We start from the raw sequence: 23,823 nt of genomic DNA, 5'->3' as shown, positions 1-23,823 counted from the left end.
GTAGTACTTGGTGAGCTGATGACGAATTTTTCATTACTTTATGTATTAAATCTAGTTTTTAAGTTATTTTACCCTTCTTATAAATATGAGCCAATTACTGAGCATGAAAAAAATAATAATCCAAATCAAAGTTATTATTTATAAAATTCCATTTAATATAAATATATTTTTTTAATTTCAGCATTTCATATTGATATGTTTGTGCTTGATTTATTTGAAATAATTCATATCAATATTGCAGCTGAACCACACATTTTCGAAATTAATACTTTTTTGTAAATAAAACCTTATTATAAATGCTTTAAATAAGTTCTATTGTTGTAAAAACAATTAAGAAAACGAAATGTTATTGCCTTTCAAACAAAGCCCAGAAAATATGGTTTTTTATCATTATGGTTGCATTTTCTTAGGAATGGACATCAAATATAAGTATATAATTGAATAGCATTTTGCAAACAGAAATAAACTTTTACTTCAATTATGAATCGCTCAAACCTATTTAAAAACAGGGGGGGAAAACTAAACAATTAAAATACCATAATTTAAACGAAATAACTAATTATAGATTCTAAACAATCTGGTCAATTTTATAATATGGAATTTAAAATATTTGCTTTTGTAAAGTTTTGTTGACTTGTTTTATTGGTTAAAGTTACAAATAAATATTAAAATATATGTAGGAGTAGAGTTTTAAACCAGTAACTGCATGAGAAAATGATTAGAACCATGTTTGAGACTACATTCAAAGTCGTTTAAAAAATTACATCTAAATGATTGGCACGAGAGTTACGTAAGAAGAATATGTTAACCATATAAATTGTCTTTGAGTCAATAAAAACTTTTTTTAAGGGAATATAAATTAGGCTATTTTACTTCATTACCCCCTCATACCAACCAAGCTGGAATGAAAGTTAGGTTTTGCTTCATTTTGGTTGTATGCAAGATTACACAAAAAATTACAATAGATTTTGGTAAAACATTGTAGGAAAATTTAAAAGTATATGTTAACAGTAAAAGACTACAAAATTGTGAGAGGTTACAGGTCAAGGTAATTACTAAAAACCCATAATCGACTATAACTTTGGAATTAGTTCGGATATATTACTCTTATGACTATCATATTGTAGATATAGTAATAGCAAAAAATAACTAGTTTCATAAAATTAGTTCAAAGTCAAATAAATGGTCAAAAGCGGTCAAAATGTTGACTTATAACAAAGAGTAGAAAGAAATATCAATTCTAAGGGACCACTATTTCAGGAGGGAAATACACTTTCCTGTGTGCTCATTTTAGTTTTTGAGCTGTTATTATGGTTATTCAGATCTTAACAATAGTTAATATTAGTGTAGTAGATAGAACATTAATGAGGGTAAAGAAGTAGAAAAAATGAACAACTGATAACAAAATAATAATTAGTAGTTGTTGATGTTTTTGGAATACTATTGTAGCAATCAAAATATTTATCGTGTAAATTAATATATTAATAAAAATATTTAGCCTGTTACTAATAATTTGATTTTTTAATAGAAAAGAAAAATACACCCTCCAAAACGCCACAATTTAATTGGAAAATGAATACAACCGAACGAATATCCGCTGGACAAACAGTATACCTACATTGTCAAATCAATAACCTTGGCGATCGATCTGTAAGTAGATATAATATATAGCGTAACATATTAATTATTAATATTTGATATGAATCAAAAAACACATACTACTTGAAAAATAAAAAATGAGTGATAATATATAAGTATAAAAATATTGTAATTTTTTTTACAATATTTTATATTATATTATAATATCTGATATTCATAGCCATATTTTCTGTATACGTAATAAAGAATATTAGAAACTCGTATATTTATTCATCAATATCCAATACATCATTTTGACAAAAATCTCATATATATATATTTTTACATATAATATATATTTTATCAAGTATATCCTTAGGTACATGTATATCTCTAGTTACCTGTCAAAACATGTCGTAAAATTAAGAAATTGATTAAACGTGATGTACGGAGTACTTAAAAATATCTAAAGAATTAGTATTTCATTCTGGTAGAAGGAAAAATATTATAATAAAAAAAAGTACTTTTTTAATGAAATAGAACAGAATAGAAGTGAGCGATCCATAAGTGAAGCAAGTAGAGGTTTGAAAATTTATTTAGAAGCTATATAAATAGAAAAGAAAAAATTAATTCAATGTGTCCGCCATCCTCGCCAATCATTCGCTCGATACGAAGCCTAAAGGATTTGCAGGCTTTGACCATGTCCACTGCAGATACTTTTTCCCAGTATTTGATGATGGAGCCCTTCTAGGAGTCGATACTGTTGTGTGAGACCCTCCTTTCTAACACCCCTAAAAGAAGTAATCCATAGAATCCATAGGATAGGGGAGTTAGTGAGACAGGTGTGGGGTCCCAAAATGGCACCTTCTCTTCTTTAAACAAGTTTTGGGTCTTGCATGTCTTGTGAGAGGGCACCGAGTCTTGTTTAAACAGAAACTCGATAAAATTGCACCAGCTTTCATCCAAGGTATTACTTGGTCAAAAAGGAGTTCAGTGAACCTGTCGGCGCCAGCCATCTTCTTTGGCTCAAAGAAGATATGGGAATGACACTGCCGTCGCTCACAATGACCCAAGGGGCATGATGCTGCCTGAAAGTTTAGTTTTAAAGACATGGGGGGCATTAGGTATCTTTATTGCCAACCATCTATCGTTCTGAATGTTGTGAGACATATCGAAAGTCCATTGTTTCTCCACCGAATAAAAAGTTATCAGATTATCATGGGATTCCAAATCATTCAGCTAATTTCTTCAAGGGCACTCCGGGTAGCCTTCGTTTTGTCTATACGGATATGTCTTCTGTAGAGGCAGTATAATTTCTTCCTCATGTCAGTTTTTATGGCTCTGGAAACTGATACAGGAATTACTTGGCTCTTTTTGGCAAAAATGTTAATCAGAGTCCCAGAAGATGCCTTCACAGTCCTTTTCATGCATACAAGGAATTTTATCACTGTAGGACTTGTGGATTTTCTATAATTTGTCTCTTCCTCCTTTCAGCTGTTGTAAACAGACTGTGTTCTTTGGATACCAGAGGATATTCTTGATGTAAGCTGGGCTGTGCCCTGCGCTAGCAAATTCGATGATTATATTTCTCCGAGTCTCCAGCATTGTAAACACTTGTTTGGAATTAAATGTTGCGTAACTAACTAAAAGCTATTCCTTAATTTTCAATTTATATTTAAATTACCGAGTTAAATGATTTTCTTATTGTTCAGAATGTAGTTAAAGATGGTCCAGATTTACCTGAGTATCTCTGTAGAACCAACGTAAACTTGATCCATATGCAGAACAAATGCATTGTGACGATTTTTTGGTTTTGTTTAATAGTATAGAGTGTAATAGCATATTAATTTCCAATAGGACCTCTAGGGGCCTAAATCACTACCTCAATTTTGCCACATTTTACTTCATAAAGAAAAATATTAATATTGCATAAGCGGGCCTAGAGTTGATATTATTAATTTTAAAGTTAAATTTTGGTTTTAGCAGTAATGGATCTATTGAATATACTTATTTTTGAATAAATTATCTAGCCTAAATCTAACAATAGATGCTCAATCACAAAGTTTAAGAATTTCAAAACTATATTAGGCCGTATGGTATCATTTTAAACAGTTTGTATTCCTGATATTTTTCCTTAATTCAACTCTTATATCTCAATATTTACATTTTTTGAATTTATAAAGTAAAAACGATTGTAAAAATTTTACTTGATAAATACAAATGTAATCTTTAATAAACTGTCCCAGAGTTAATTCCAATAACCTATTTAGACCAACTGCACCTATTTGGAATTATTAAATAATTGTGGATCAGATCGAATCAATTACTTAACCCTGTAGAAAAATTAATTTCGAGGTTGTTTGACTATAGTTATAATGTCATAGAGGCCAGACATGGAGTTCGTTTGAAATATATCACTAAGTCTCCTTTTAGGTTGACCATAGTTGTGGAGAAATCGTACAAACTTATCTTCCTCTTGAATTTAAATACTGTATTATTATTATTTTTTTTTTTTCCAGAACATTTTCCTCAAAGTTTCGATTCCACCACATTTATAGAGCATATTCGATATTCACTTTACAGTATGATTGGTTACTAAGTCTTATATGATATATTTGACATGTTTTAAGAGAATAACAGATATCTTGTAAAAAGATTCCCTTATTAATTGTAATACAATTCAGAATGTACGTATATTTCATTTTTTTTTATTAAACAAAGGGGGAACCAAAACTGATATAAGTATGACTAAATTACGAAAAAATGGAGTCAACAAAATACAAGTCAAACCCAATTTGTGATATGTTTTTAATTCTTCATGACTGGGAATCAAAACGTGGACTCGAGAGGTTCCTGGCCTTCCTCACATCTGTCAGAAGGTGAGAAGGGGTCCTCGTATATGAGGACAATCCCAGGTTCCCCTTTACGGCACTTTTGATGTTTCTAGTAGCCACAGAGAAATCGTTGGTAGGGAGATTCATTGATTTGATGGGGGCCCTCCTTGATCTTCTTTTCCAAGCTGGAAAGGAACACAGGATTCTCTTTAAATTGCGCCCTCCAATTCTTGCTTTCCTGGAGATGTTTTCTTCATCATTCTTCCTCATGGCCAACTTGAATACCAGACTCCTAGAGCACTATACAGTGTTTATGTTCCTCTACAACTCAAATTAACTATCCCAGATGAACTGTTTTTTGGCTTTTTGATCTCCTTTGATGAGAGAAGACGAAATATTTATTTTACACCAGAATTTCAAAAAATAATCCCTGAACCTTCCTTTATCAATAAGAAAATTAACATTTGCTAAGAGTCCACGATTTGCTACCTAACTCTGTAGTTTTACCTATACTTCTTATTATATATGCCCTCCTTCACTTACAATAAAAGCCTCGATACGCTGGCAAATATATTGGCAGCTCATAACGATGAAGGCCGTGTTTAGTGCGTCACGCTATTATGATGACATTCCGGAGCTAATCCACATTTATATTTGAAGTGCAGGAAAATATCTTCTCCAAGACACTTCAAACAGCAAAGTCTAGAGAGTTTAGGACAGGCTTGAAGGAGAGCCACATAGATACAGACCAGAAGTCAGCCAAGTTATTATAGCAGAAGTTTTGATTTGATTCTTCGTCTCTGTGTGGGGCTGTAATGGAGTTCCTGATGTTGTATGCAGGCGGATGCCAACAGTCTCTGCAGCTTTCTTGGCACTGTTAATGGTACAGAAGAGATTGCACACGCCTTGCGTTTATTTGTTAACTTTGGCATTGTTACACTTAGAGGCATAGTATAAAACAAACCTTGCTCATTGTTGATTCATTTATTGTTTGGGTGTATAATTACACTTTGTAATCAAAAATAATGAGGATTAAATCGTTATTAAATGATTTTGTATGTTTTGGGTCTCCACTCTGTTAAATTTATGCTATTATATATTCGAATAATAAAGCAGGAAAAGTACTTTCAATGACATGACTTGGGATGGATTTTACCATCTTTAGTGGGAATGGCTGGGACTAGTCCTTGGTCTAAGTTAAGGACCGACAAAAACTACCTTGGTGGCTTTTTAAATAACTTTTGTAGGTTTTATTTGGGACAGTTATATCTTCTAAATTTATTATTAAGATATGTCTAGCCACTTATTCAGATTGACTTATTGTAAATTGACTATGGGAGCCTTTAAAAAGGCCCCCCTGCATAAATGTACCCCAATCAAAACAGTCTTTAATTTGCAAAACGAAATGGTACATACATACATTAATGAAATGATTATATGTTAAATAAATAAACCCTTGGGCAATAGAAATACATATATATATTCATATACAAAGATACTTTCTTATTCATATATGATAACTTACTGAATATTATATAGACAGATATATAATATACATATTATATATGTATGTAAAATAAAATACGATAAGAACTATGTAGGGGTTTTTATGGCTTTAGAACTTGGTTTATGTTTTGTTTTTTTTGGTTTTTTTTTCTTACAGAACTGAATATATGTATTATAATGTATTAAAGACCCAGAATAGGTGTATTATTATTTTTTATGACTTCGTACTCATTGGAAGTTAGATATTATATTTGCATTTCTTCCCAAATTGTTTTTAAATATTGATATTTATCTCGGGATTGAAAAAAAAAGTTGGACTTTGTGGACTGATACAGGTTGTGGCATCAAACTTCATTTTTATAATATGTGGAAATAAGGGTTCAGAAGTTATAGGGGGGTGTCGTTTTATTGTGGAGGCAAGATTCTGAAGAAGTTGTCTTGGAAATACAGTCAGTTGCTATTATGTGTAGGAGTACTGAGGAACGTGTGTTTGCCGTCAAAAGTAAATATAGGCAGAAAATGTTTTGATATACTTTTTTACATTTTAAAGGAGTTGCAATTTAGCGAATACGTTTTTATTTCTTTGAATTTTGAAATTCTGTAAATTGCTTCAAGTTCTGATATACCAAAAAAAAAACCGCTTTTTCAAACTCCTTTTCATAGGTAATTTTTTTTTTTAATTATTTGAACGCAAATGACTCCACGGATAATGATGATAAAGTATAAAAATGGGTGATTTTTGAAATTGGTGGAGTTTGTACTATTTGGAAGGTTGGATTTATTTTAGAAAAAACATAATTTTTGAGACCTTTGAAAAAATCCCCAAAAACTAACTATTTACCGAACTAATCATCCACAAAATAGCATGTGTGGTATTTTAAATTTTGCATCTGTTTGAGGGAAATTACATTCCCTCTTCCACCTCTCGATGAAAAAGTTCTTTAAAGAGAAACACAAAATATGTACAAATCACTAGATAATAAAATATTTAAGTTCAGTTTATTCAGTGTATTGGCAATGAGGGATGTACCATATCTGATATGATTTTTAAAACTTTAACTTTCAATGTGTACATTAATTATCAAACAAAAATAAAACTGTTCTGTGTTATAAAACTTATTTTATTGTTTTTTGGAAAAAGGAAATTATACCACTGCACCCCGTATTTATGAGACATCATGCTTTGTTTGTTTATATATATATATATCTTTAGAAACTTACTTTATTTTTGTAATTCATGATTATAGACTAATAGTTGTGTTTTCTTGTATCATGGAAGGCTACAGTAACTTAAAATGGTTCAACACTGTTTTTCAAGTTGAACCGGAGGATATTTTAAAGACATAACGTGATCTTCATCACATGGAAAAGATCGTTAAAATGCGTATCAAAATATTTCTGAACAGCGCAGATCCTATTAGTTCTATAACGAACAATGGAAGACTATTTACAAGTCAACAAGTTAGGCTGACGGAAGAAATAAAAAGTTTGAAAGGGAAGGTGACCATAACTTGGATAAAAGGTCATTCGAAATATTCAAGATATGAATATTCTCACCCCTATAAAGAATGAAATAATGGTTCTTAAAAATCTAAGAGATTTATCTTTTTATTCATGACTTTACCTAAAATGTTATTTCGCTTCTATTTATAACGTTGTTTTTTTTCGTTTTTCATAACCAGGATTTATTTCAAAGATTTTGAAATACTGGAAACATATGACAGAATGATTCAATAGAGTAATAAAAAACATATAAACACAAATAAACATTCATTAAAATCTTCAAGACTTAGTTTAATTGTATTTAAAATCCTAATATAGTTTCTTAAAATATACATCACGACCCCGTCAAGCTTGAAGCTGGATGATTTTATGACGTAGATGCAGAATTGAAATTTCACGATCACTGCGTGATAATATATTTTCTCATTGGAGCTTTTATTTTATAACATTTTTATTTTATTTTTATATTTTATGTTTCTGTTTTGTTTCAAGCTCAGTTATTTTATTATAGTACTGTTCTTATTTTATGTTTTAAGCATTTCGAACTTCAAATTACACTAATAAAATAAAAAGATATGAATATGCAGATGCGTTTGCTAAGAATAGCAGAACTATGTTTGAATAATCTGAAGTGGAATTTATCAAAATTGCAGTTTTGTTTCCGATTAATAATTGCATAAGGAAGACATGGAAACGGGAATGTATAGAAAACACAAAGTGTCGACAAGCAAAAAATTTTTGGAAGAGCCTAGTTTGGGATATAAACTTTTTTTAAACTGCAGAGTATCCATAAAAATTATAATTAGCTTCATTACAGAGCATTTCTCTTAAGGAAACATCTAAAGAACATGGGAATGGAGGGAGATGCATCATGCAGACTGTGTTCAGATATAACATTTTCCTTCATTGGCGAAGTGTAATGCCCTGGAGAGTATCAAAAAGGGAATATGGAAAACTCTGCCTAATAAAGAAGAAATTTTACTCTACAAAGAAGCCGTTAAAAGATTTTAATGACGTTTTTTCAATCTGTGCTGTTATTTTTATACACTCTTTAAGGACATTGTCTTGGTTTTATAAATTTTTGTTTTAACAAACGTAATTTTAATAGATGATAATATATCCTAGTATTAAGGGTACATGTTACGCGAGTTGCCACATTTAATTGAGGTATCCCTGGCTCTAGGGGGAGGTGGCTATCCCATCTATATACCCGTAATGTGTGAATTATAAAAAAATCCAACCTTGTATTCAATTTTCAAAAAAAAAAAATCATTCTACTCATATTGTTTTATTAATTATTATGTCTCATTTACACTAAAACTTTAAAACAAAGTGGCGATACAAAACTCTTTGTTTGAGTAGATTCATGTATCTTTAGTATCAAAACATTTCCCTTTCAAATACCTCATAATGCATATATTTACATTCTGTCAATGACGTCAGGTTGAGCGAGTTTTTGTATGCTACGTTGTAAATACAAATTATAACCCAATAATGAGATAAAAGTTTTTGTTAATACATCAAATGAGAATGAGTAGAAAGTCATATTAGTTATTTATAAATAAAAATCCAATGTAATCGTCTCATTATCTATTTTATAATAACCGATAAAAATATGATACATACATTTGAAATTATATTATTGACCTATGAGGTCAAGTACAAAAGGTATGGAATTTATTAATTCTGCTCAATTTTGTAAATGCAATATTTTGATAAGTATATTCATAAACAGATATTATAAAAAGTTTTGCTACAAATCAAATAAGCCTATATAATGATATCTGTCCTCGAAAAACGTTCCAAATTATAAAACACGCTCTACAAGATATCTTTTTTAATATTTTCTAGTTAAGTATCTCAGCTTACTAATTGCATTAATTTAGTAAAACTTTAAGTATCTTAAAAACACTATAATTAAGATCAAAGAGTAAATTTTTCAGTACGGCTATCTATACCAGTTTAAACAAGTAATATTTCCATGAATATTTAATTTATTTGAACTTTTGTTTTTGTTAAGCACGCTCATGATGAAACTTGTGGATATGAAGTACTTTTAATATTAATATTTGTAACTATATTGAAAGGACTCAATTCTAAAATGGCACGCCTCACATTTCGTGCCTCGGGTAATGACATTTTATACCTTTTTTTTGTATATACTTGTATTTTTTTTTTTACAATAACATAAGAAGTAATTGTACAAATTTTGAGACATGTAAATCCATTTTATATGAGAGGGGCTTTATCAAATTTTTTTGTTTGAAAAATAATTAAAATAGCTTCTTTTGTAATTTTTTTGGGGCAAACCTTTTTGCATGTTTATACTTAACTGTTAATTCATAGTAAGAGCACATATATGCAAATTTTGAGATTTATAAACTCATTTTTTAATTAAAACAAAATTATCATTTCAAAAGAAGAAGCTGATCAAATTAAGGAAAAATGTAAAACCTTTGGTGTTAACGGGTTAAAAAGATTGAAATCGTCGTTGCTGAGATTGATCAAAAATAATGAGATTTCTGGTGAATCAAATAATAAATTATGCAAAATTAGATGTAACTGGTAATTAATATATGTAATACCTCGTGTTGTAAAGAATATGACCTTTTCGAACGTAAAACTTGTTGTTGTTGCAACCCTTAAACTTTTGATTTATTTTCTTAAGCTGTTATAATTTTATTTTAAATCTTAAGTGGAGAACATCTATGTACAAAGTAGTGATGGGACGATTTAAAAAAATCCCAATACCGATGTGATTCTAATAAAAAAAAATCCAGCACTTCTTATAAAATATTCTTGAAAAAATTCCAAAAATAGGATTTTTAATGTAAAATTTTTGAAAAAAAAAATCAAATATCAATCATTTTGGGAAAAAATTTCAAAAATACATAGTTCTTCACATAATATAAGAAATTAAACATTACTTTCTGAATGCCGATCCCAATTGCAGAAAAAAAAACCGATTTTCCAATTAACTGTAAGGACGGAGAGTACCCCTACCCTAAGGATTTGTTGGTGAGTTTTTGAATATAAGCTCTTGGAGTATAGTTGAGAATCGACATTTGAATCGACATCATGAAGAAAGAAGATACAAGTAAAAATGAATCACTCGTGTGTATCCTCATGAAACGGGAAATTCCTTCGTGGACTCGGAGCTTAATTGAAGATCGACATCAGAGCAATACTTTAATCCAATCCATAGATTTCCTAGATACAGAGTGAAATTTGTGTTGATTTCTTTCATCTCATAGATGCTCGCAGCTAGTTTTATGAAATGTCAGGGCATCTAATCTGCTCTCCTCTCCAACGTTCTTCAAATTGTTAGGGATATCACATTTACTATCGGTTTCTTTTCTATTAAATACTGACATGTTATATTTTTGACAACTCTAACAATATTCTCGGTATTAGTAAATTATTTTATAAAAGAAAAGACAGGTCATATTTATACCAAGGTATATATTTCTTTGGTATTTCCTTCTATGGAGAAACAGATTAAGAAAGCATTTCTTAACTTTGATTAATATTTATAATGAATATTGGACTTTGTATCTCTTTGTATCTTGTAAACCAAAATAAAGTTTGATATTTCTTTTAATATTTGATTTACAATATTCGATTTTTTTTTATTTGAAAAAAAAGTATTTAACCAATGTAGAATGTAAATAGGAATGTACCGAAAATGAACGTAGTATCTCTAACAATTGGAAAAATGTTGAGGGGAAAAGCATTTTAGCTGTGAGGCCTCTTTTAATAAATTAGCTACAAATCCAACTCCGGATTAAGCAAGGACATATACAGAAATGACACAATTTTCGATTCTCAATTCTACTTTGAGTCCAACAGAGACTAACACATATAACTCCCCTACAAATTAACTCTGTTACTCTCAGTTATTCATAAACTAATACACTCTTGGTTACAGTTTATAACTAAATGTTTTTTCCTCACAAAATGAAAGACTGATGATAACAGTTTTAGAAAATAAAAAAACAAAAATTCGCACTTTAAAAAATGCTTAGGTTTTACAACTCTTTATTCAAGACAAGTATGCCATGTTAGATTCATATGCATAAATCAGTTCAATCATTCCAGATGTTATAGAGTATATACCGGGTGAACCATTAAAAAATCGGAGCACTTACTAATTCAATATATTATCAAGATTGAGTAATTGAAATTAATTCATAATTGGATATGTTAAAGCATAAATAAATGTTTACAAAACAAAACAAAATCAAAATGACATGAGTACGTGTTCGATGAATTTCCATTCTCAAACTCCAAGCAGCAGTTAAGCGTCTCCAGGACTACCGTCTATACCGTAAGTAAGTGCATAATGTTATAGTTGAAGAAGGGTTCCTTTAAAGAGGCCCAACTGGACCGAGAGGAATTACAGAAAACAGCACAGGATAATCCCCTCAACTTGATGGGGGCCCATGCAAGAAATCTCGGTGTTTCATTCCAGACTGTCCAGAGATATATAAAAAAAGTTGATGGAAACAGCCTTGAGGGTGGAGAGACCACTTTTGAACCCAGCAATGAATGAAACCCGAATCCTCCGTTGCAAGCATGTCTTGAATTAGTCCTTTGAGATATTTTTTTTTTCAATTTTGCCCCCCTATAGTCCTGGTACCAGCCCTCTTGACTTAAATTTTGGGTGCATGTCGAGAAGAAGGTCTAAAGTGTTCCACATCCAAGCACCGAAGCCCTCAAAGCCACTATCAGCTAGCACTGGGACGCCATCACAGAAGACTGAGATCAGACTCGCAACTCGAATTGGATTTGGAAATTCTTTACTTTACTCTTTTATATTTTTTTTTCTGAGCATTATATTTGGCTTGGACTTGTGTGGATTCTGTATAGGGCCTAAAGCCACCTATGCCTATCTCATTTTCCAAGCACGAAAAGCCCATGGCCCGAACTTTTACATTAAGTTTATTAATACTACTTTCTGTTTACTTATTGTTTTAAGGGTAAAAAATGACTCTGAACGATAATTGTCCCGAATTACTATAACCCCAGAAATTTCGAAATTCAGTTTTGGATTCTGCCTTCAAAGATAAATTCGTTTTTTTTTTTACTTTAATTCATTTTTACAAGAATGAGTGTTCCCCTGTGTTATTAATCAACGAAATTATTTTATAAAATTTAAGGAGGAATTTGTGGAAATCAGTTTTATTTCCATGACCCTGACTAAATGAATTGTTAATTCACTGACACAAAAAGTGGAATTATACAATGTTGTAGAACACTTCATTTTAAGGGGGATAAATTTTAACTCATTTTAGGTATGTCATTTGCATATTGCATATGTATTTCTGATGGAAAAGACAACATTTTATGATATATTTGAGGAGAAACCCCATTATTCATCATTATCCTTTCTTTTTTTTTTGGTTGCAGCAAATTTAAAAAGATTTTCAAATGCATTTCATGGCTGTTCAATTATGTTAATGATTACAATAAATTATGATTTATTTGGTACAAAAAATAAGATGATTTTTTTTTAAATAAAAAGGGTGTGAATAAATTATCACACAAATACCTACTATTTTAATACTAATACTTAGATTCTTAAAGGATTTAACCTTGTAATCAATTCAAAATAATTGTGTTTCCTTTCCTTCCTATCATTTTATACAAGAATGTGTTTATAGATGCTAATTGAACCAGTTAAAAGCTGCTAGACCTATCTATATTAAGAATAAGAAGAACATTTGATTTAGATAAAGCTTACCCATAACTTATGTAGCACATCTGCTATTTTAAAATTCAATAAAAGGCCTGAATATTTGAATATTCTTATGTAATTATCAACTTTTCTAGGCAAAATATAAGATACAGATCTTCATTGGATGTGTAAAAGATGGAAATTATCGAATTATTCAATATATGTATCAAATTATTTAGTTTTGTAGATTAAATTTCCATATGTTCGTCACGTCGTAATAAACTTTTAACTTGCATATATTTTTTAGTTTATTTCGACTTTCTCATCACAGTTTAAAAATAATTGTTAGTTTTACAACATATCCAACTATAGATTCATATTATAAATTACAAAAAGTAAATGAATAAAAAAATGGAGTTTTCTCAAGTTATTTAACACCCCATGAAAGATTTGAAATTTGTTAAAAAAATGGGGTAAAAATCCTCTTTATAAATAAAAATATAAAGTGTGCAACAGTTTAAAAGTTAATTATGTTTATATATCTCAAGATTGTTTTGTTTAGGCCTACTGGAACAGGTGTCATTTTTGATCTGCATGCATAAATTATCGTGAGAGTCATTATTATTATAGCCTCCACTTTATTATCATTTTCTTCTCTCATTGTAAGAGCAATGCTCAAATCTAGTTTCCTTGATACTTTTGCCAAACCTATCTGTAATCATATTCTCTACACCATAGATAATAGAGGTCTCACACGATCACACAAAGAAAGAAATGAAACAAAGAATTCTATAGTTTATTGCAGAAAAAACATCTATGGTCTGTTTTATTCGACTTGCTGGTGTATACCGAAGATGTCGTCAACGTTTACGGAAACAACTTCTGGGACCATGTAGTAAAGGGGTTTGAAGTGTAGTGTTCTTGGTGTTGATTTTTTTTTTTTAAGTTAAGATTTTTGGTTTTTTTCCTTTCCACTGAACAAATTCCTATAAGGAAGGAGTATGGCGGGCGTAGTTGTAGAAAATTAGCAGCAAAAGTCAAAGAAGTGACCCCTGCATGAAAAATCGAATGTTTTCTTAAAATCTCGTCAGTTCGCCAGTTGATATTAGGACATGTTTTTTTAGTACAGTTCCAATACACGTTTTAATAAACTTTTACCTAACTAAAATAAAACTACGTGCCTTATATTATATAAATACTGGTAGTCAAATGTATCTTTCATTTCCTAGAGTAGGATATATCTTAATAAAAAATGACCTCATCACTTCGGAGATTTTTTTGGGCTGGATTTTTTTAATTTTCCAAATCTATTATCATTACTCTTGAATTTTTGACGAGAAAACATCAAAGTAATTACTAGTTCAAGGGTTCAAGAAATGATGGAGAGTAACATTGAAGATTGATTTGGGAGATTTAAGCAGTAGTGCATTATATATCGCGTGTAGGTATGTAAAAATAAAAGAAATATAATATTAACGTGGTCAACCTGACGATTTGAAGGATGTTTGAGAGGAGATCAGAATATCTGTCATGACGTTAGACTATATCAACTCTAACCATCCGTGAGAGAAAGGGAATAATTACAAGTTTCACCCCGTTTACAGCATGGACATAAAGAAAGGAATTACTCCGATGTCAATCCTCAATTCTAATCTGAGCCAAACAGGGGCTTACACCTATAACTCACGAGCAAACCATCATGTTCACACTGCGTCTTTCATGAACACGCACACTATTTATTACTTTATACTTAAATGTGCTGCCATTGATAACTAAATTATAAAAACTACAGCTTTCTAAAAGAAAAAGTCATGATCAGATCACCAACTAGAATAAGCCTTTCCTGCTTTCTATGACAAGTCATAAAAACCTCTAGCAATATGTGTAACTCTTCGATATATTCAAAGTAGAATTAAAGATAGAAAAAGGCATTAGCATTCGAAATAAATATGTATTTTCCGCAAGGCATTGTAACATTATATATTTTGGAGGCGTTACATAAATAAATTAAAAGGGTCTTCCTTTTAGTTTTATTTTCTTGTGCTTGAAATACAATTTTAAATTTGAATTTACAAATAATAAATATTTTAAATAGTATTTCATTCTGAGAGTTGTATTATTTTGCATCAAGATGGCGCTACTCTTAATAATTGAACAACACACATTTATCATTTAATATGTATTATTGAAGCACTATTTTAGAACTATAAAATCAATACTATCACTAGATAATCATAAAAAAATAGCATAGTGACTTTTATTAATTTATTGGGGCAAGAGCATAGAGATAAAAAATAAGGAGTGATATATTATGCCCCAAACAGAATAGTCTAAAGGGTTCAATGTTGGTGCGCTGTTGCAAGACCTCCATCACATTCTCTGAATAAAGAAATTACATGTTTTGAAGCTGGTGTGACAGGGTGTCCTGACTTGCAGGCAGATCCAAAGTAGGTTTTTGATGATAAATATAATAGGTTGATAGAAAGTAATTTTGGATTTTTCACTTTATTACAATGCTTTATAAAAAGTGTTACAGGCATTCGATATAAGTCAAGTATGCCCCATTCTGGTCGATAACTCCTTGCTACCCAAAACCCAACTTCATAATGCCCCCGTCTTAGAAGCCCTTGTCTCTATTATCAAAAACCTTGAACAATCAATTTTGAAAGGCCTCTGTTGAGGCCAAATTTGTACAAACAAGCGGGTTGGCCATATATGGAAACAGGTGGTAGTTACGTGGTACCAGGTCCGGACTGTAGGGTGGATACATAAGAACTTGTCATCTGAGCTTCCAGAGCTCCTTGGGTGTCATCAAATATGTGTGCAACATGGTGTTGTCTGAGGATATCTTTTTGTTTCATATTTACCCATGCTGGTTGCTTCTGTTCAATCACCAGTAATACGGTCGATTCGTTCATAGTAAGGGCAGAATTGAGGGGGGGGGGATCGCTCGAGCGACTGTTGTACAACACGAACCGAAAGAATATATGTCCCATATACATTGTCCATTTTCTTAGTCGCTTTCGACGCATTTTTCCTTACAAGTAGTAAAAATATAAGATATGACGAACTTCTATCTTTGAATCCTCCATATTTGATACATGATAATTCACGACTGAACTGTCCAAGCACAATATTATTGGTGGAATACACTTACACCGTATAGCCAATAATGAACCTCATACACTTAGTTAAAAAAAAGGGCAGCAAATACGAAATTATTTTTTCCTCGACCTAATATAAAACTTTTATAATTTATCCCTTTTCTTATCGTTGGAGTTTTATTTTATATCTCAAACGATGTCTCGAAGTCAAAATAGTAAGTTTATAAACAAATGCAATACAAAACTTTTAAACGCCCAAAAATGCTTAAAGAGCATAATGCGATTACAACTTATAATTCTTATCGATTTGATTTACGTATTTTGTTAAGTGCAGGAATGTACATACTATGAGATAAGATTTATCAAAACTTTTTGATGCTTTTGTCATTCTCCCCAAAGATTTTATCATATACAAGGATAAACAATGTCTCCTTGTATTATATATAAAAAATTCTTGATTCAAATAACAACTATTACAACTCTTTTTTTTTTAACCACGAAATTCATGAAGGTATTTTATAAGCTTTTACTAAGTCGGAAATTTATTTCCAAATAACTCAGTGTTATTTTTTTATCTGCAGTTGGTAACAGACCTTCTGCGACCGCCTGGAAGCCAGCATTGCCGCTAAGGGGGGCTACACAAATAAGAGATCAAACACACATCTATTTATATTATTAATTTTGTTGATATTCTATCGTTAATTTATAAATTATATCTTGTTGAAGTTTAAAATTTAAAGTGTTCAGATTTTAATGGACCCCTCGGTATTTGTAGAACTACTTTTCAAATAATTCAATGATCATTTCTTGTTACTTTGAGCTCACAAGGTTTCCTTACAAATTATAAAAGTCTAAATTTAACAATAAATAATAATTTACATGTGAGCAGACCTGTATTAATAGAGGTGTAAAAAGAATGTCTTACCAAGTGTCAGAGCCTTTTTCTATTTTGTAATCGGAACAGGATTTTTTTATTTTCCAAAACTTATGTCATTATTAATTCTTGAGAAGTGAGCATCTAAGTATAAAGTATAACTAGACAGTGTGCACATGATAGACAGAGAGTAAGGGTGAGGGTTTACACGAGAGTAATATATTAAGCTCTTGTTGGACTCGGAGTAGAATAGAGGATTGACAAAGGAGTAACTACAGCCTATAAGGCCATGTTTTTTACAAAATGGGATTTGTATTTATGTCCATCCTCTTGTGGCTTTTTTGTTTACATTTTTTTACATGATCGGTTCAAGTACTGACAAATTGAATTAGGACTAGACTAATTTAAATGCAGTTATGTTAAGTTTTTTTTTTTTTTACAACGTTGCAACATTAATCCCTGGCTAGTACTAAAGGTGAGTAAAAAGTATAGATAAATAATTGTTTTGAGATTATAAAAGAAAAAACTTTTCTTGTGTGTGCTCTTTTTTCTTCTTTGTTCATTCTTTGCCAAATCATTGTTGAGTTAACATGTCCCTCTAATATAGAATATATAGTTTACCGCCACTAATATTGTAACTTGTGAAATATAGAAATATTCTTTTCTAAAAGAAAAATTTACACAATTGAAGAGACGACTCAATCAACGCCTATCAGTATCATCTTGTAATTTTTTATAAGGTTGTGTTTTTGTTAGAACTAACTATATCTTTACCAGCAAATTAAGAGCTTTTCCCCATAAATTATACTTTTTCATAGGTGCAGACAAATGTTTAGTCAGAAAATCATATAAATAAATAAAGTTCAGAAATACACAGGTCACTCATGTATTTCCTGATGTTCCATCTAGTAGCAATAATTTTTAGTAATTAATTAATTCACTGTATTATGCATAAAATCTTATATTTATGAAAGAAATAAGTGAAAATATAAAGAGCACAACAAATGATTTCCCTGGAATAGTTCCAATGAATAACGTACTCCATAATTTTTCTTCTTATTGTAATATTTTTCAATAATTAATTAATAACTTTTATGTGCTCAAAATCTAATATTTTTGAAAGAATAAAATAACAACAAATAGAACCCTTCAAATTATTTACTTTGGATACTTCCAAAAAATTACGATCTGCCAATTTAATAGAAGCAACTAAACCAAAGAAATAATCGACATATTTCTTGTATAAAATTATACATTATAATGGTTAAATTTAAATTGGGGGATGGGGAATCCATCTTTTACTTTTTTTGACCTCAAAATAGATATGTTATATATTTTAAAACTTTTTTTTCCGAATTTTCTATATAAAATATACAAATACCATTACGGGGATAGTTTGAAAAAAAAAGAAAAACCAATTCGTCTCTTGTTATGACATTTTGATTTAGTATTAAGCATTTTTCAAATTGAATATAGTATCTCATATTTGTATCTATGAATTGAAAAAGAAAAATTATGCAATATTCTTGATTTATGGGCCGTTATGTAAATGTCATGCTGGTAAGATTAATGATTATTGATAATAGGAGAAGTAAAAAGTTCTAAGTATACTATAGCTTTATTTTTACAATAAAATTAATGTAATTAGGAGTATCCCATTTATATTGTTCCAAACGGTTTTCTAGATAACCTAAGCAATGACATAGGCGCTCACATACCGTTCCAACTCGACAATTTCCAATATTTTATCAACATCTTGGTCGTCCATATTATCAGAACGGAATCGTTGGAACCACCGCTTTGCTTGTACATTCTATACTGAATTGGGTGCATTTGGAACACAATTTTTTTCGCGGCTTGATCTGCCTTTTCACCTTGTAATGATACAGAAGCATCTATCGAATTCACCCTTTTTTTTAAATTCCATTTTGGAATGAAGTAACACATAACTGACTTCACCAAACAAAAAACTGTAAATCTACTTTTTTTAAGTATACACTTAACCATTCAGCATACTTTAAGCTTTTTGGAATGGAATATATGAATCATGAGAAATAGATCACTAAAGACATCTAACAAAAAACGCTCAGAAATTTTTAACTTTGCCTTATAAAATATATTTTTTTTAAAGAACAAAAGTGTGATAAAAATTTATTGTTTCATAATTATTTATCCCCTAATTAAAAAAAGCTTAATACCTTTTTTATATACTTACAAAATTAATATAAACACGTATATGAAGGCTTTTACTCAGACCATAAAGATTTTAATGTTCCATATGAAAATATATAAAAACATTTTGATGGGAAATGCTTATTGCAATTCAGTCATAGCCATAAACCTTTTCGACAAGACTGGCTCTACTAATATAATACCTAAAATAAGTTATTCCATAAATATATGAATTTTGTGATCATTGACTTTGAAGAAAAAAAAATCCTTCAGAAGTTGCATTTAGATAAATGTCTTTGTTTTACCATCAAACACAATATCTTTTGTGAACTAAAATAAATTATAATTTATAAAATAAAGGCTCAACAAATGGAATAAATGTAGACAAGTCGTCAGAAGCCTTTAAAGTTCTTGAAGCCGCTATGTCTACGCATATAATAGTAACCTTCTAATGTTTATACGACACATCAGTTACTAACAAACAAAAGAAAAAGTAGGCACTCAAGAATTGAACAAGCAATCAATTCAACTTTTGACCCTGTTATTATAAATTACGAGGGTTCATTACTAAACCAAACGACAGTCCAAACAAAAATATACATCTTTCGTTTGTATCTTATGTTTCTAAAGACGGGTTACTATTCTTTATTACCTTATGATGTATATCAATTGATACTATATTTTATTAGTTTGTTTATTTTGATTCTAAATATATAATAAGAGAAAATCAATATCAGAATTGAGTATAATTTATTAACAAAAATTAGGTTTCATTAAACCATGAAAATATTTAAGCTACATTTTAATCAATTAAAGAGTTTCAACTTTTTCTTTCTGTATATCTTTCTGATAATTTATTTAATTTTAGAATGTTATTGAGGTCTTGCTTTGAGTCATTCTTTGACATCTCTCTCCTACTGGCTTCCTGATTCCTAATTACTCCATCTCTTGTTGCTTGTGAGAAATACTGGGAAGACGCTGGTAGGACCATTTGAAAAACTCTCTCACAACTTTGTGTATGGCATCGTCATTTTAACACTTTCATTGGTGTTTGACTAGAGCTTTTTAACTCGGAAGTTATTAAGGACCAGTTAAGAAGTGGCTATGACACTCCTTCTGACCAGTTGATCAGGTCAATAATGCTTAAAGTCCTACTGTTTTTAGGAGGCGTTTTTCTGATACTGACAGATTTGCTACCTGGTTGTCCATTTGGTTCATTCTCTTCCCTAATAGCCAGGATTTGTTCTAGCTCTATGATTATTCCCTTCTGGTCATCAAATCAAACTAGAGTTTGTAAGATCATTAACTGTGAGTATACTGAGCAGATCTTTTCACTGTTGGCATCACAAGTTCACGCAACTATTTTTTCAGGGACTTGAGACTATTAAGTTGAAATATGATGTGCCTTGGCAATTCAATCCAATAGTAATTCACCTTACTATTAAACCAAGATAGATAATACACACGAATTAAAAACTTATCTATGAAGTGCATTTTTTTTAGATTTTCTCTAGGAGTCCATTGTTAGATACCCAGAGTCTTACAATTATGTTAGTAGTGGTGAGTTAGCGGCTGTAGTAAACAGGTCAGATTTCCAACAAAGCCATCCTCCCAGGTAGAGCTCCTTCCCTGATATCACACACTATCATGTAACCGTATTGTTCATCTGTAGTCAAATATTAAATAACCTCATTACAAAGTTTGACTAGTAGTGGGTCAATAGTGATTCGGGGAAAGTTTGAACTGATATCCAAGCCTAAAACCGAGTCTATCAACTTTCCTATTGGTCCAGATAATCTATTATGAAAGATAGATACAGTTGGGCCATTAAGCTCAAGAATTAGACGACGTAATGGAAATTCCTTTGTATGCAGACTACACACCAACCAGACTAGTTTTCTCTCAAACTTCATATCAAGTTTTCGCAAGACTCATATATTTACAACAGTATTCATCTATGTTGACTCCCTCAATTAGCAATGACTTTTTTATCAAAACCCCTCTCCTTTAACCATATAAATATAAACTTTGCAATTTGTGCAGCGTGTGATTCTTCCTTGTGTGTTTTCTCTGGTATAAAGTGGAACAACTAATCAATCCCAGGCTCAATAAAATGACTGTTCACTTCCCATAGCATCTATAACAACATTAGTCAAGTCGATTCTCAAAAGTAATACAGGAGATTGGATCCTCCTCTCTAGAACTCTTCTCAAACTCGTGTATCATCTCTTTTATCAACTTCTACTGCACTTTTCTAATTTTATTTTTGTCAATCATTTACGCATTATGATTTACCAGCACGATGAAGACTCTCTACTACTTTTCAGTGATGATGCATCCTGACTAATAAAAATATCTTTCATCACCCTTTTTTATATCAGAAGAGAGGGGTATAGCTCAGATTGTAGATCAACCAATCAGATTGCAAGTACTAAATTTTGCCTGCCAAATCTAAGAGGTTGAAACTTTGGGAAACCCCTAGATAAATACAGTTAGATGTGTAACCGCACAATAGATGTGGCAACCCGCCTTAAGTGTAAAAATATCAGAGCAACAGCAAATGAGGCAATGGGTTTTCAATCTTCTCCGCACTTGTGGAGAAGGCTGTAGATACTTCATCCATATGGACTTCCTATAACATCAAAAAGCTCATACATCCCCATACAGCCAAGGAGAACCAATAATTATGGAACAACAATATGAATAACTTCTGATGTGGCTCCATGTGGGCATTCTTTAGCCCTTACCTGAACCACCTGGAGTTTTTAGTTTGATGTGTCTTAGAGAAGAATATATCCTGCACCTATCATCCAAATTTGGATTTGCACCAACCTGCCAACTTGAAATCGACACGGCCATCATCGTCCAAAGCTAACAGTGGGTTTACTGTCAATGGTTCGTGTAGAAGCTGTTATTTCTTGTGAAACAGGACGTATTGACAAGAAAAAATCGTCAAATTTACAAATTGGTTTTGAGTTTTCTTTTCTTGCTTCCATAAAAATCACGTTTCTCATAATTTAGTCAATCTACTGCAAGTTATTGCCCTCCACCCAGTAGACCATTGGAAATATACATTCTTCTAAAGTGTTTTAAATTTCTTTCAAAGTAAGCACTCTCTAAGAAAATAATAAATTATTATTTATGGTATGGTAGCACTAATCTAAAAATGTATTCAGTATTGCCCAGTGTGGCGTAACAAATACGTGAAGCAAGAACATAGTTATTCATAATTAATGAATGGTACTAAATATGGATAATCGTTAATCATTAACATTAAGTCAATAATATTTTAGACTTAATATTAGACCAAAGTAATTTCCAATTATGATGAAACCTTACGAGATAATCAGTTAATTACTACGATTGTTTATGGTATTTTTTACTATATATATTCAATCGGATACGTTGAAGGATTTTCTTATAAGAATAAAATCATTATTAAAAATTAAAACACATTTCTGCAAAAGAAGCGTATAAAAAATGCCTAAAAATTAACTAATTAAGAAGATATGAAGAATAAATAGCTAAATAATTTCCATGAAAAATATGTCAAGATCTGAAATTATAAAGAAAAAGTCCCAAATTTTTGTTGTAGTTTATTTTGTATGGTTGATCCAATTTTTTCATTCTAAATCATTAAGATCAAAAATTATTAATATTTATAATTACCTATTTTATACGTGAGTTTTGTGTTGATTTTTTTCAATCGTTACGCTTTCCAACGGTCTTGCATAAAAAATTTAAGGACTATCTTCAATAGTTTTAAGTAAGGTTGTATTGGTCCAATTAACCCTGAAAATAAATATTTGTTTTTGGCATAGGCAAAAACCAGGCCAAAAACAAATGTATGGGTCTCTTTTTCATTCTTTCATTTCTTAAATTTGACTTCTTTTTAAATAATTTCACTTTTATGGAAAATAAATTCAATATTTTCTTAGTATAGCGTTATTTTTAAATATTTTAAATAAAAATCATTTTTTTTTTTTTTTTGATACCTTATTTAAAAATTATACAGATCAACGATAAGGATAATTAGACTCTCCATAATATAAGGATTCAATTTTCCTAGGTATGAGTTAGTATTGTTGTCCAATACTTCTTTTTTTTTTTAATAAAAAGGCATTACATGTTGAACCGTGTATGCAGGGTGGGCGGGAATTTGAAATGCGAAACAAGTTTAGAACTCAATTTCTACGTAATACTTAAATCTATGTTTATAAAAGTGTGCGCATCAGATTTAATGCACAAAACTATATAACAAATATGCAAAATCTTATAAATGTCCTCCGAATACAAACACAGTTTGGCAATTATTGTGTGCACGCAAGCAAATTATTGAGCTTACGAAGCTGTCAAAATCAACTATTTACCATGTTGGCAAGTCTTCTATGATAGACCGGGAAGACTTGCAAAGAAAGCTCATGATCGTTCTTGGAGCAAAAAGATTTTCTGAAGCTTGTAGGAAAAGGAAATCTAGCCCCTTAGCCGAACCCCCTAATACTTCTAATTAGAGGGCGTCTTGAAGAGAGAGTCCAATAAATGGATTCACTGTTGAATTATCGCAAGATTCTAATT

General features: G+C 30.7%; 1 protein-coding gene across 1 annotated transcript in view; it reads left to right on the top strand.

The window, feature by feature from the left end:
- Nucleotides 1–23,823, top strand: part of LOC121116704 (zwei Ig domain protein zig-8) — a 443,349-nt gene that overhangs the window by 323,143 nt on the left and 96,383 nt on the right. The window contains exon 4 of the mRNA XM_040710994.2: nt 1,529–1,650. Coding sequence (XP_040566928.1) covers nt 1,529–1,650 — 122 coding nt within the window. The remainder of the gene's footprint in view (nt 1–1,528; nt 1,651–23,823) is intronic.

The sequence above is a fragment of the Lepeophtheirus salmonis genome, chromosome 4 (assembly GCF_016086655.4).
Source record: "Lepeophtheirus salmonis chromosome 4, UVic_Lsal_1.4, whole genome shotgun sequence".
NCBI classification, from domain to species: Eukaryota; Metazoa; Arthropoda; class Copepoda; order Siphonostomatoida; family Caligidae; genus Lepeophtheirus; species Lepeophtheirus salmonis.
Note: the sequence above shows the minus strand (reverse complement) of the source record. Positions and strands in the feature narration are given on the sequence as shown.